General features: G+C 38.2%; 1 protein-coding gene across 2 annotated transcripts in view; it reads right to left on the reverse strand.

Annotated features, from left to right (window-relative positions):
- Positions 1 to 428: 428 nt before the first annotated feature.
- LOC114653557 (secreted frizzled-related protein 4-like) overlaps positions 429 to 15,387 on the reverse strand; it is a 44,470-nt gene continuing 29,511 nt past the window's right edge. For both annotated transcript variants that reach the window (XM_028803943.2, XM_028803942.2), the window contains exons 5-6: positions 14,400 to 14,463; positions 429 to 1,842 (exon numbers count right to left, since the gene is read on the reverse strand). In XM_028803943.2, the coding sequence (XP_028659776.1) occupies positions 1,669 to 1,842; positions 14,400 to 14,463 (238 nt within the window). In that variant the 3' untranslated portion in view covers positions 429 to 1,668. The remainder of the gene's footprint in view (positions 1,843 to 14,399; positions 14,464 to 15,387) is intronic.

Consider the following 15,387-nt stretch of genomic DNA (forward strand, 5'->3'; position numbering starts at 1 on the left):
TTTATGCTGTGTAGTAAAGTGAATTAAAGTAGCATAACATTCTCAAACCTGTTTGATTCAGCTCAGGTTATGGGGATCACTGCCTTTATTGGCAGCACTGGGCACAAGGCACAAGGCCGGAGCCATTACAGTTCACTGCAGAAACCACACATGCAATCATGTGCAACCATTTTGGAATAAACTAGTTGGATATCAGCCAACAGCCAATCAATGTTATATGCAAGTCTGTGGGATTTGAAAGAAAAGCCATAGTACTTGGAGGAGAACTTACAAGAACAAGAAGAGAACATGTAAACTTCACTCAATGATAAAATGTAATATTAAAACATACATGTATATTTTAGTGCTTTTAGTAACATTTTAGAATGTTATTCATAGCATTCTTGGATACTTCTAAATAATCTGATCCCAGATTTTTTCATGTCCCATTTTATTTTATTTTTTACCACCAAGTGGTCAATGAAGACTTTAGCTTCAATTCTGCATTTCACAAACATTCAACAGCAGTTATAATTTAGGCATTTTACGAAGGTATCCAATTAGGTATCAGAAAACACTGAAACTGATTTTAACATTTATTCACAATGTGTGCGTTAGACAAATTGACAAAAGAAATACATATTTTGTGTATTTTTCCAATATTTATCACATGCTTGTTCATAGTGCTTTTTTAACTTTTAATGCTTATGGATTTTGGGACTTCTTTTTTTGGTTAGTAAACCATGATATATTGTGCATTTGCCAAAAATTTCAGCTGTCCAAATAATTTTGTCAGTAAACAATGTACAACGTACAGATATTCAGTAATGTTTCAGTCTGTGATGACGTTTTGAGACTACTACAGTTTATAATTAATTATTATTTGTATGATTTAAGTGTTGGCTAAAAATATACACATTACAGCCCAAAGTTTTAATTTGTTTTTGTAATCACAGAAAGTGTCATTTTTATTTTTCATTTAAACGTGTACTATTACACACTTTAATAAAGTCATTAGACTTGAAGGATGATTTATTATATTTTTTGACGTAAATGCAAAATTTAGTCATGAAATCTAATACAGTATTTTGGAAGATTTTTCTTAATGATAAATATAAAATTCAAAACATTATTATTCACTCTTTTATTTTCAATTATTGAGTCAGCAAGAGCCTGATCTGAAATCTGGCATCACTGGAAACATACCATTTGCTTCAGAACACACTGTAAAGTAGTCGTCACTTTTTCTTTAATTGTTTGCTTGTGTTCATTTCCCACTACTGCCATGTCCATGCTGAAGACTTTTTTTTATTTAAAGGAAAACGATTTCCTCTGAAGTGTACAATTAGGTTGAGACAATTAATGACATTATTTAAATGGTCTGTAAAAAGAGATTTTCCACGTTTATCTAACACACAGGATTGAGTAAAAATTATGAATATGCTATCAGCCTGATATTGTCATTATGTCAATTTGCAGATAATATGTTGTTACTGGTTATTAAATCAAGAAAAACTTGATATATGGAATATAAAAGTGGAAAACCACAGTCAATGGCAGTAATTTAAAAAGCAGCAGGAAACAGAATTAGAGCACTGCAAGCCATATTGATGGACTGATGCTGGTTTTTCATGCCAGTTTTTGAACCATCATGCAATAAAGTCCCACATTTTCCTCCACATATTGTGCTCATTGCTTCCTTGTTTTTGCAGGCTTTTGATTGTTTTTGTTTTTGTTATTTCTTTTGGGATTACCAGGGTCTGAGTGTGTCGCTTTCATAATTTTTGGGTTGCGTCCACTACGAGGAGCATTTTTATTTTGACTACCTCGCTGCTGCTGCTCTTGTAGTCTTTGTTCAAAACGCTGTGGAGAAAAATAAAAGAGGTTACAAAGTTATTATAATTTCCCCACAGCTGGGAATGGATTTAAAAAATTAACTAATTAACTACATAAATTAATGTAATTAATCATGATTAATTGTCTCTAACATTAAAACATGTAATTATAAAATTAATACATAAATCACAAAGTAAATACACACTGAATCACAATTGAATGTAGAATCAACACAAAGGAATTAAATAAAATAATTTCATAGTTTAAACTTAAACAATGACCTTAAACCTGACCTTTAATCAAAATAGTACTTGAGTATAGCATATGAGGCACAGACGTGTCAAAGTAAAAATTAAACAAGTGAAACAACTGTTGACTTTGAATGCACTGCTGAAGACTGTGCATGACTTGATAATTATGCTCTACACAAGTGTTCTTCAACTGGTGCGCCGTGAAAATAACAGTGTATTGCCCCTGGGTTCTGACCTGAGAGGGACACGCTCCTCAGGTGGTTGAGAACTGTCTGAGGAGGACCGGACTAACCTTGAGAAGCCAACATAAAAGCAGTTCTGTGATCACCATTTTGCAGACACAGCCCGGAGACATGTCAGGGGTCCATTTGCCTGGGTGCATGCTCACCAGTGATTCTCACAGAGCAGAGGGACAGTGGGCATATGAGTTGCTTCTGACCCCTGGGTCAGTGGAGTTAGCCAGAGAGAGGACTGCCTGAAAGAGTGGGTAATGGGATGAATTAGCAGGAAATTGCATCCAAAGTGCTCACTAGTGTGTCTGCTTTTTTTGTTGCCCCCTGTCTCACCCCTTCGATCGTTTAGTATGTGTATAGATTTAATGTTTTTGTGGTTGGTAGAATTGTGGTGTGCCTTAGGATATTTTTGGGTTACAAAAAGTGTGCCACCACAAAAAAAAAAAAAAAAAAAAAAACAGTTGAAAAACACTGCTCTACCTACACATTTGCTCCTGGCACATTAATAATGACCTATGTAGCTGCTATGTTGCTTAAAAACTGACACTGTGCATTACTTGCATGGTTATGTTGCATTCTTTGCAAACTTGAATAATTGGCAAGGATAATCATTCATCACTTCTACTTCATAGAATTTTGTCATGATATTAGGGCAGTCAGTACTGTAAGCTGACTGGCTAGTGCTGGGCGGTATACCAGTTCATACCAAAAACTATTTTTTATTTTTGTTATGATATGGATTTTACTTATACCGCAACACTAGTTTAAATAGTCTAAACAACGTTCAGAACGTGGCACAGCGGGAAACTGCAAGCCAAGTTGTACTTGTTTTATTTTTTTTCCCCAATACTGTGTAATGTACCTGGATACTGTGTAATAGTGTGATGATATGTTGACTTTATTCTCGACATTTCCACTTTAATCTCGACGCTTTTGACGAGAATAAAGTCGACATGTTGACTTTATTCTCGACATTTCTACTTTATTGTCACTGTTTATGTCAAGATTAAAGTCGACATGTTGACTTTATTATCATAACTTGTCATTAAAGTAGAACATCGTGAACTAAACTTCATCTTAAAATGAATATTTAATTTACCAGATTTTCTCAAACCCCATCATAAGTTATGTAGCAGTAATTAAATGCTTTGTGTTAAGTGTTCCCGGAGCCATGTTAAATTGCTATGTGCTTCTTAAACTGACTTCGTCTTGCACTAAGAGGAGGCGCAGGCAGCACACACAATGCATTAATTTCATGATATTCCTGCTATCTGAACATTTAGAATGCTAAGATAAGTACTTGATATCATTTTCATGATGAAATGCATTAAAGCATGTATTAATCATGTGGGTGGTGTGGAGGTTGCACTACTGCCTCGCAGCAAAGGGGATCTCGGTGTTCCCTGCCTTGAATTTGCATGCTTTTCTGGTGGGTTTACTCGCATGCTTCAGTTTCCTTTCAAAGTCATGTAGGATGTGGGGTTTTGTTATGTTATATTGACCCTGTTAGTGTATGTATTGTTCGTATTCACCCTGCGATGTGCTGGCACCACGTTCAGGATTTGCTCCTGCCTCGCACACAATGCTTACTGGGATGGGCGCAACCCTGAATGGTTGGCATAATTAAACATGTATAACGAAGATTTTTTTTAAAGTTCTGAACACTCCGTGGTCCAAGTTTATAACTAGTTTTAATTTCACAAAGACATTTATCGTGTGGTGATTGGGGGTTTGTTATGTCAGACAGAGACAGCACGCATGCAATAAAGAAAGCCCGCTCAGAAGAACATCCATTGAATTCTGTGTTTGTGTCTCCGACCAGCAGATCACAAACCCAACATTTACACAATATTTCAGTGAAACCTGTATGATACCCATTCATACATCTAGTTTTTTGGAGCCTCATCACACCTGCCATAAAGTTCTCTACACTGAATGTAAAGTTCTCTACACTGAATGTATTCTGTGCGGCGATAGCTGCCTCTTAGTGCAGAGGAAGTCAGTTTAAGAAGCGCGTAGCAATTAACAACTGGGTTGGGGAACACTTAACACAAAGCATTTAATGTGCTACAATAGTTATGACGGGGTTTGATAAAATCTAGTAAATTAAGCATTGATTTTAGGATGAAGTTTAGTTTACGACATTTTAGTTTAATGACAAAATAAACTGAGAATAAAGTGGAAATGTCGACTTCAATCTCAACAAACGGCGAGAATAAAGTGGAAATGTTGAGAATAAAGTCAACATGTCGACTTTATTCTCAACATATAGTTTTTTTTTCTTCACTGTGGCCCTAACAGTTAGTTAGGTGCCGCCGTGAGTGGCAGCCTTTCCAACAGTTCCGTGTAGGACTTTATCTTCTTTATCTTTCTACCTTTTTCTCTATCTCTCTGATCACTCCTACCTCTTTCTTTTATGTGAACTTGTTTCCTGGACACTTTTAACTACTTGAACATGGATTTTTACATGCCAAGATTTGTCTATTCAGGTAGTCAACTTCTAGCGCTGAGAACAAAGACCTGTGCCGGCGTGGTTCCCTATTTACCTGACAAGGTAAGAAGGCCTTATCGTGGCAGCAGAGCAGAACTAAGCTAAAGGAGCAAGCGAGGAAGTGGCGATACAAGCCTTCGGTGCCTTCTGTGATCCTGGGAAATGTGAACTCACTACCAAATAAGATCGATGAACTGGCTGCGCTAGTGAAAAATGTCAGGACCTACAGAGAATGCAGTTTGTTGTGTTTCATGTGAAACGTTGCTAAAAACTAGCATCCCAGATGCTAACGTGGAGCTACCTGGGTTTAGCACAGTTAGAACGGACAGAGACGCAAAAACCTGCAGGAAGCGAAAAGGAGGAGGACTCACTGTCTATGTGAACACAAGGTGGTGCAACCCTGGACATGTAAATGTCAAAATCTCCACTTGCTGCAGGGACATCGAACTGTTGGCCATAAGTCTGCGTCCCTATTACTTGCACAGAGAGTTTGGACATGTCATTGTTGTTATTGTTTACATCTCTCCGCGCACGGACGTGAAGATAGCATGTGACATCATCCAATCCACTGTTGCTAAATACAAACACAGCCCCCCAGAGGCATTTGTGCTAATCGCTGGAGATTTTAACCATGTGACGCTGGACAAAACATTACCTGCCTTCTCCCAGTATGTGATTGTAACACCCGGGGAAATAGGATTATTGACCTACTGTATGCAAACGTTAAGGACGCATACAGTGCCACCCCGCTGCCTGTGCTTGGGAAAGCAGATCATAACCTGGTTCTGCTTCAGCCTCACTACAAACCAAGAGTGAGGGAGCTACCTACAACCACATGTTCATTCAGGAAGTGGTCCCCTGAGGCAGAGCAGGCACTGAGAGACTGCTTTGGAACTACAGACTGGGATATCCTGCAGGGGTCACATAGTGAGAACATTGAGCAGAATGCAGAATAACAGCATTAAGGAAGTGTGGGATGGGATGAAGATCATCACTGGCTGCAGCTTGAAGTGGGGTGCCTCCATTGAGAGAGACAGGGAGAAAGCAAACCTGATGAACAACTTTTTTAGCAGGTTTGACCATCCTAAACCACTCTCACCTCAGAGTACTGCATCCTCCACCCGTCCTTCTGCTGATACCAGCATAGGAGAGAGTTTTCCCCCACCCACAATTACAGCAGCCCAGGTAAGCAGTGAGCTGAGGAGACTTCGTGCCAGCAAAGCAATGGGTCCAGATGGAGTATCGTCACGACTGTTGAAGGCCTGTGCGTTGGAGCTGGGGAGTCCTCTACAGCGCATCTTCAACCTTGAGGCGGGAACGTTGGGGTTGGGGTTGGGATAAGGGTGGGGGTTAATCCAGAGGCTTTGGAAAACATCTTGCATCACCCCAGTCCCAAAGGTATCACGTCCTAGTCAGCTGAATGACTTCAGGCCTGTCGCTCTGACGTCACATACTGTATGATGAAGACCATGGAGCGGCTGCTGCTTCACCACCTGAGGCCACAGGTCCGTCACACCCTCAACCCACTGCAGTTCACATACCAGGAGAAGGTGGGAGCGGAGGATGCCATCATCTACATGCTACAGCGATCCCTCTCCCACTTGGACAGAGGCAGTGGTGCAGTAAGAATTATGTTTCTGGACTTCTCTAGCGCCTTCAACACCATCCAACCTCTGCTCCTCAGGGACAAGCTGACAGAGATGGGAGTAGATTCATACCTGGTGGCATGGATCGTGAACTCTTACAGACAGACCTCAGTATGTGCGTCTCGGGAACTGCAGGTCTGACATTATGGTCAGCAGCACAGGAGCGCCGCAGGGGACTGTGCTTTCTCCAGTCCAGTTAAGCCTATATACATCGGACTTCCAATACAACTCGGAGTCATGCCATGTGCAACAGTTTGCCGACGACACTGCTATCGTGGGCTGCGTCAGGAGTGGGCAGGAGGAGGAGTATAGGATCCTAATCAAGGACTTTGTTAAATGGTGCTACTCAAACCACCTACAACTGAACACCAGCAAAACCAAAGAGCTGGTGGTGGATTTTTGGAGGCCCAGGCCCCTCCCAGACCCCGTGATTATCACAGGTGACTGTGCACAGAGGGTACAGACCTATAAATACCTGGGAGTGCAGCTGGATGATAAACTGGACTGGACTGCCAATACTGAAGCTCTGTGTAAGAGAGGACAGAGCAGACTACACTTCCTTAGAAGGCTGGTGTCCTTCAATATCTGCAATAAGATGCTGCAGATGTTCTATCAAATGGTTATGGCGAGCGCCCTCTTCTATGCGGTGGTGTGCTGGGGAGGCAGCATAAAGAGGAGGGACGCCTCACACCTGGACAAATTGGTGAGGAAGGCAGGCTCTATTGTAGGCACAGAGCTGGACAGTTTGACATCTGTGGCAGAGCGACGGGCGCTGAGCAGGCTCCTGTCAATCATGGAGAATCTACTGCATCCACTGAACAGTGTCATCACCAGACAGAAGAGCAGCTTCAGCGACAGACTGCTGTCAATGTCCTGCTCCACTGACAGACTGAGGAGATCATTCCTCCCCCACACTATGCGACTCTTCAATTCCACCGGGGGGTAAATGGTAACATTATACAAAGTTATTGACTGTTATACCTGCCTCGCACTCTCCACCTTGCACTGGGTTTTTATCACTCTTTAATTAATATTGTTTTTATCAGTATACTGCTGCTGGAGTATGTGAATTTCCCCTTGGGGATTAATAAATTATCTATCACGATTCTGTAGGGCTATACCACAAATAGCATTATAAATGCAAGTTGCAGTTTTATTTTTTATGTACTGTATATAGCTTAGCTTGAAGCAAGGTCCATATTAATGCAGTTTGCCTTAATGATGTCATCACCAAGTTGCACTTGTTTTATTTTATTTTATTTTTATTTGGTAAATACTGTGTAATGCACCTGGGCTTGAAGTAATAGAATTACTGGAAGCTGCACTATTATTTATTTTATTGTTATTATTTATTAGTTTAAATATTATGCAGTTTAATGATGGTAAAGTTGCTTAAAAAGTCATGTCAGTGGACAGAGATTGCTAACATTAACAGAAAGTGTAGTTGGTTTACAAAAAACAATTTACTATTTATTCCTTTTCTAAGACATGTTCGGTGCAATACAACTTTTGACAAGCACCTCTGGATATTTTACTAAGTCTAAATGCCTCTTTGGCTGGTTGAAAATATGTTGTCAAAATTTTAGTTTAAGTTGTTTGCAAACTTTAATAAAGAGGTTCTATATTTTGACTGCATCTGTCATGCAATTTGATTCCTTCTCATTAGTGCCACCCCCTTGAAAACTAGCACTTTATGGGGCCATGCAAACCTGTATTAATACTTGTGTGCATATTAAAATATTTTTTGTACAATGTACAATTCTCATGACAGTGGAATAGGTTCTTCTTAGCCAGTCTACTGCAGTAATTGCTGTGGAAAATGTGGTTAACATCCATTCATGCATAGGAAAAAAATACCATTGAATACCATGAAACCAGTATAATTTTGAAAAATACCGTGATATAGAATTTTGGTCATATCGCCCAGCACTATGGCTGGCAGTCTGGCAAGTTAAATACAGAGGTACTAGAGACTTATTTTGGTTTTAGTGTCACTCAAAGATAACTTACGTAGCACTTATTTGGTATGGCATTGATTTGATCTTCTTACAGAAACATGAAATTATTATTGTTTCTTAATACAGTATTAAAAACCAAACCAGTGCCTGTGGAATTTGCCTTGTTGCTGGCCCTGGATGCAACAATATTTTTTTAATACATTAAATAGGCCACATTAATCGTAAAAATGAATGCATTAACTTTTCCAGGCCTAATATGCATATACCTATACACACAAATATACACAGTTTATATAAGAACATACTCTTTCATAGAGAATGTGACAACAGGAAACAACCAGCCAGGAACAGAATAAATTGTGGTCCATGGAACTGTGAGGAAGCAGTGCTCACCACTTTGTTACTATGATGCCCATATTCCATGTTATCATAAATAATTAAGTAAATTGAGTATTCAAATAGCAACTTAAGTTGTAACCATGAAAAGGCAGATATAAAATTATAAATACTGTTAATATATTAGTATTTGTTGTTATTAAGCCAGACATGGTTATACTATTTACCCACAATCAAGATATACCAATTTTAAAATAATACATTACTATTGTAAACTCATCAACTGGGAGTTCCACTAACAGTGGGTTATTCACGATCACAAAACCTAAGTTTCCTAAACACAGACAACAGCATTTCCAAATAAACCAGTGTGTCTTTTATTATTCTTTCTAAATTCTTGTTATCCTCTGTCATATTCAATAACCTCCCTACTAAAGTTTCTCAAAAGCTTAAAAATTCAACAAGATTGGAACAGTACTTCTTCAGCAAGTCTAAGGCAGTAGTTAATCCTATTGTTTCAAAGTATGAACAAACAGGCACCTCTTTGGCATTAATTTAATTAAGGCTACCTATGATCAGTTTGCAATGGTAAAGGAGAAACTTCAAGGTTCTGTACTAGCTAAAACACATAAGAAATACAGTACATATGTACATATGCAATGCTACCAAGGTTGACAAATAAGAGGGTTTTATTTGTGAGATTTTCAAGTATAAAAGACAACGTTTAAAATTAAATATGTAGATTTGCTGGGAGCAAGTTGTCCTGGTGTGGAAAATCTTCAATTTTTAAATTTCAGACTGTTTACATTAAGTTCAACCAGGATGAACTGAATTTACAGGTCTTTAATTACAGGCACAGTAAGCCTTTCTTGTACATTATTTTGTATAGTACCTACTAGCAATATATGCATTTGTTACAGTCATTTTTACAATTAGTTTATGACCCGAGAATGGGAAATAACTAAAACAGGTCCTGTGGCATTTGTATTTAATTAACATCCAGGGAACGGATGGATGTTGTAGGACTAAGCATTACAGAATTAGTTTATAGCTTGAGAAAGGAAGGAGTATGGAGGTAATTAAAAGATCAAACACTTTGATCACTGTCAATCGCCATCAGGACAAGACAGGACAAGAGAATCAAATATATGTAATGTTACAAGTCCCCAAAACCCCATATGTGCATTTTAATATAAAAATGTCTCGTCTGAAAGGGTAAAACAGAAGAAAGTGACAGAAGGGCAACATAGGAAGCGACAGCAGAGATCAAGAGACGCATCTGATTTGGATGTCAGAAAACATAAATCAAAAGATTCCCAGGACAACATCCACCCCTTGACATTTCCGATTTTCAGAAAGCTTTTCTAAGACTGTTTACATCCAGACCTTGCTATCTTTTTTATTTTCAAATATATTTTCTTCTTTTTGCTATTGTTATACTTTAATAAATAGGAAGATGTTTTTATATTTTCTATACTTTGTTTTTAATCTAGAGTGACTGAAATAAGAGGGTACAAAGTGTGGGCAAAATTGACACTTTCTTGCCCACAGGGTTTATCAGTGCTATTGAGGACGCTCTTCAATAATTAGAACAACTGAGGTAAAAGCAAGACAAAGTTTGATTATTTAGTGACATAACACCAAAAGAGTTGCACTTTTATGTTTGTCGTGAAGGTACCAGCATTTTTGTTAGTGCTGGTGATACGGAGTACCTATGTAGAGACTCCTATGCGGAATATTGCGGAGTAATTGGCCATTTACACTACTCAAGACTTTGTCTGAATAGGACAGCTATGTGCATGTATGTATGTATGTATGTATGTATGTATGTATCTGTGTATGTGTTAATCTTCAAAGACGAGAATTGATTAACCCAATAAACGTTCTTAGTAAATCTCACAAAATTCATGATAATGCACAAGTACATCAACTTTAAATGCAGTTAATATCTTAAAACCCTTTAGAGAGTTAGAATTTGAACAGCTAAGTTTTTACTGGCTTAACCTGGGTAAAGAGCATTTATGAAAACGTTTCTGTAAAAAAGCGATAGAGTATTCTAGGAAAAATGAGATAAGAAACTTATTCTTTTTAACCCTTTTTTATCGCATAATATGTGTGCTTCATTTTCTCTTGTCTTTATTAATTTTAGAATTTCTAAAGAACTGAAGGTGACAAGGCTTTTATTGCAATGCAGCCCTGTATTTACTTCAGTAAAATTCTTCATCAGAAATTTTGAAAAAATACAAATAAAATCACTTTTTTTGAACCATTTACCTCACCTAAAACCTTGGCAGGTGTTTAGTTTTGCTAAATTGTATCTAATACTTTATAGAGTCATAGTGTTTTTCATCCTTCCAGTTCTTGCTACATTAAAAGCTGTTATTCCTGGTTGCCTGTCAACCTCTTTTCTCGTCTCTGTAACCCCAACTCCTAAATTCCTCATCACTGAAACTGTTCTACCACCAATCTCACTGCATTGGTGAAGAGTTCTATAACATCTCTGATTCTGCATATACAGAGAAAATCCAAATGTTTTATAAGATTGATATGTGTTTGTGATGTAGTGTGTCTCGGGTCCATGGTGGTGCAAAGTTCTAAAAACAGGTGAGCACCTCAGATCCCATGAGTGTAGGTGTGCAGGAGGAAAGCTGTACGCCCATGGGGAGCTTAATGAGAGAATCGGATAATTGCGTGCTATGCATACAATTTCAGTTAGCACAGCTGTCCCTCACTGAGGGCCTCGCAGATGTTATACCTGGTGAGTGCACACACAAACAAAGTCTGAGTTGCAAAATGGGAAAAGGAAATTGGAGAGACAAAAAGAAATAGAAGGTGATAAACCACGAGATAGAGGAAAAGATTCCACAAGCCAAAGTCGGCATTGAGCTGGTGCCGAGGACAGGAGGTGAGGCAGTCAGGATGTCCTGTACATAACAAGAGGAATAACGCTGCAGGAGTTGTGTCTCTCCTGTTACGTTTTGAGCTTTGCAAGGAGCAGAAGGGGCCGATTACTCTGACAGTTGATCTTTGTACACTGAAGGATGGTGCAGGGATGAGAGAGCAGGGCCAAAGGATGGTGGTTGAAAAAAGAGCCAGTTGACTGTGCTCACTGCAGGCTCCCTGAGGCATCAAAGTGTTAAATGATTTTATTATATTCTCAGAAACAAGACTCCACAGACTGAATAACAATGACTATATTACCTGTAAGGGTTAAGAACTGTTGTACACCCGAGCCAGGGACTGATTCCTGGTAAATATGAAAGCTGTTTTGTAATTACTATGGTGCGATAGTTCACTCAGCCTCCCTGTAAAACCCACGCTGGGAGCACAAGGTCAATAATTTGAACAAAGAACTCCAGACACCATAGAGTTTGTTCTTCTTTGTGTTCAGGAGAGGACCAAAACCAGCCAAAGAATGAGATGCTCATGCAAGGATCTGGAAAAAGTGGAAGCCTGGCTCAAGCCTGTGAGATCTGCCTCAGTGTCTGTGTCACTTCCAACCACCTAAATCCTACACAGTATGCAAGCAGGGCCTCTGTTTGTAATGTCTCATGATTTTTGAGTGATTTGTTATTAAAGGCATCATGCCTTTTAGAAAAAAAACTTAATCACAGAGTTTGTGTCTTGGTTGCTTGAGTGCACCCAAGCAGTCACAATAGTCATGAGGTCATTAGAGTGCCGCAGTTGTCCGAGACTGAGAGTGCTTTAATTAGCATATTCCATGCCCACCATGTTTAAAAAAAAAAAAAAAAAACAATACTAGCACTAGCCATGTTACATCTTCTATATTTTTTATTATCTTGCTCTCTTTGCTAAAGGTTTTTCTTTTAATAAAGGTCTCTGTTTCTGCTGCCAAAGACAGAGTGAATTTGTTTATTCCACAATATGAGGAACAATTCTTTCTCAAAAATGTAAATCATTAAAAATAATATCCATTTCACTTTGTATTTTCACAATGACTAACACACTTTTTACAGTGTCTACTTCGAGCATTTTTCAAGAATCAATATACAGAAGAGTGCTCCATGGTTGTTTTCTTAACTTTGGAACTTTACAGAATTTACACAGATCTAATATTATGTTTGTTTTTCTTAACTATCAACACTGACATTCTCAGCTAGCGAAACATGAAAGTACTACAAATTTAGCAGGCTTACTCACAGTAGGGAAACTCAGCAAGATCCAGCAGACCATTTCCACTACATAAATACTCTATAAGAACTAAAATTCATTGTCAATAATAATGCTTTAATTGTATACATAAACCTGTTCATCTTCTTCTCAGATTAGTAGGAAAGGGAGCAATTGCAGTAGGCTACATCCTACAAATATATTTTCAATATATTTTCTTGTTCAGGGATTATGGGATATGGTGCTAATTCTAAAGATCCATCAGCGTAAACCAGCTTGAATTTATCTGAGTTTATAGTTTTTAATAATAAACCCAGATCACTTTTGTTTTACACTTGCTGTTAATCACTGGCATAGAGGACACACCCACCACCTCTCCTAGGCAAAGGGGCCTCCATTCCCAAAGGGCCCTGTCATCAGACATCCTCGCACAGCTCCACAAAAATACATATTTCACTTTTGAAAATAGTGAGAAGGCAAGCAAAATAACACCTTTTATTAGCTAACTAAAAAGATTACAATATGTAAGCTTTCGAGGCAACTCAGGGCCCTTCTTCAGGCAAGATGTAATCATCTGAAGAACGGGCCCGAGTTGCCTCAAGGCTTGCATATTGACACCTTTTATTGGCTAACTAAAAAGATTACATTTTGCTTGACCTCTCACTACATTCGTAATGGCCAACATGGTACAACACCCTAGTACTACTTTTGAAAATAGAAATGCATAATGCTAAAGAAAACAGTGTGTTATGTGGCATTTCACAGGCAACAGATGGAAGTGTGCAATAATACTTAAAATCTGCATGTGTTAACTAGCACACAATGAAGAGTTCCGCCATGATAGTAAAATAGATCTAAGGGGTGGTCAAAAATATTCTAGCTAGCATTGGGCAGAAGAAGCTTTTGTCAGACAATGCCAAACATATACTGTATGTTTAAAATCATCAGTGGAAGAGAGAGCTGGTGCAACGAATGTCATCCACAGAACAGATCACATCAGGTGAATCTGGCATCATGGCAAGCTCAACAGAAAAGGTTTTTTTCCCCTTGTCCTCCCTGCCCACCAATTCCCATTCTAGAGGACCATAAGCTTGTCAATAAAGATTTGCCGAGTGATCTGCCAGCCCCTGAACCAGAAAGAAACAAAAGATATGCAGGATCTGAACAGAAATAATAAAAAACAGTGGAGTCTCAAAGCGTTTCATAATTATTATTGTTATAAACACTGAAATGAAAAGACTGAGTTATATGCTGAAGAAGAGGTAAGAAAAAGAATGTATTTAATGATGATAAACCACCCCAGTGTAAACTGTATTGTCCTAGTCATTCTTTCCCACTTTTATGGATAATGGGAAATGCCTCATAAAATAATATTCACTTAAAACAGCTACTTTTGAGCTAGTCCAACAGCTGTCCACATTTTAAAAAGTCTTATTTACTGCCTCATTAAGTATATAGTAAAAACTTGATGTTCACTAATTTTAATACAATGTAATGCATTGCAGACCATTAGGTAATGCAAAAACAGTACATCTCACCTTAAATTTCATTATGAAATTGTTGTGCCATTTGTCAACAACACATTCTTCAAGCAGCATCAGTCTGAAATGCAAATCACAAATGCAGTACATTAAAATAATAACACAGTGGTGCTTTGGTCTCCAAAGGCAAAAGATAAACAGCAATTGTCCTAAAACTTGGAAACAGTTTAGCTGTCTTGTGGACAGTCTGATAACCACAAGTATTATCAATACGTATAACAACTGCATATTTGTTTTCTTTGGTTGTTCCTTCTGTAATGTTTTTGTACCCGCAAGTATAAAAACATCCTTTGTGACTTTAAACCACAGTCTGGTCCACTCAGTTCTTGGAAAAAAAACACCCCAATCAAGGGGCTTCTGCTGCTGTAACACACAATACATTGGATTCATTTATTTTTAACTGATTTGTATAATTATTATAAACATGTGGAACAAGACAGTTTTCACACTAAATAAATTAATATAATCCATGTGTTAGTTTCCCACATAATTTTTCCAGCCCACTCCATTGTAGAGCACAATCACAATCACATAATCAGGTATACTAGGGCAATATACAGTTGGGAATTAACATTTTCTGTGTCTCGACAACCAGACATTTTAAAAAGGAAGAAAAATTATATTGATATGAAATGTATTGCTGATTTTTAAAACTTTCAACAGTGATCAGCAGAATATTAACAAAAATGATGTATTGTATAACGCCCTTACAAACCTTATCTTTATCCTGAAAAAGTGGAAGCAATAACAGAAGCAAAAAAACACTGTATGCAGTGCTCACATACTATCCGAGTCGGAAATTTCATGTGAGTAGACTTCAAAGTGAAAGCGCAGACAAATCGAAGTAAACAAAGCTAACTGAATTCTTCCTTTTGTTACGATAACCTTTCACCTTGTGAAACCCCAATCGTTGCGCAGGCTGGGAATTCCATTTAATTAAATCAGAGACAGACTTTGGGCGATCTATAATGGTCCTTGTTACCAT

Source organism: Erpetoichthys calabaricus, chromosome 6 (assembly GCF_900747795.2).
Source record: "Erpetoichthys calabaricus chromosome 6, fErpCal1.3, whole genome shotgun sequence".
In the NCBI taxonomy this organism is placed as follows: Eukaryota; Metazoa; Chordata; class Cladistia; order Polypteriformes; family Polypteridae; genus Erpetoichthys; species Erpetoichthys calabaricus.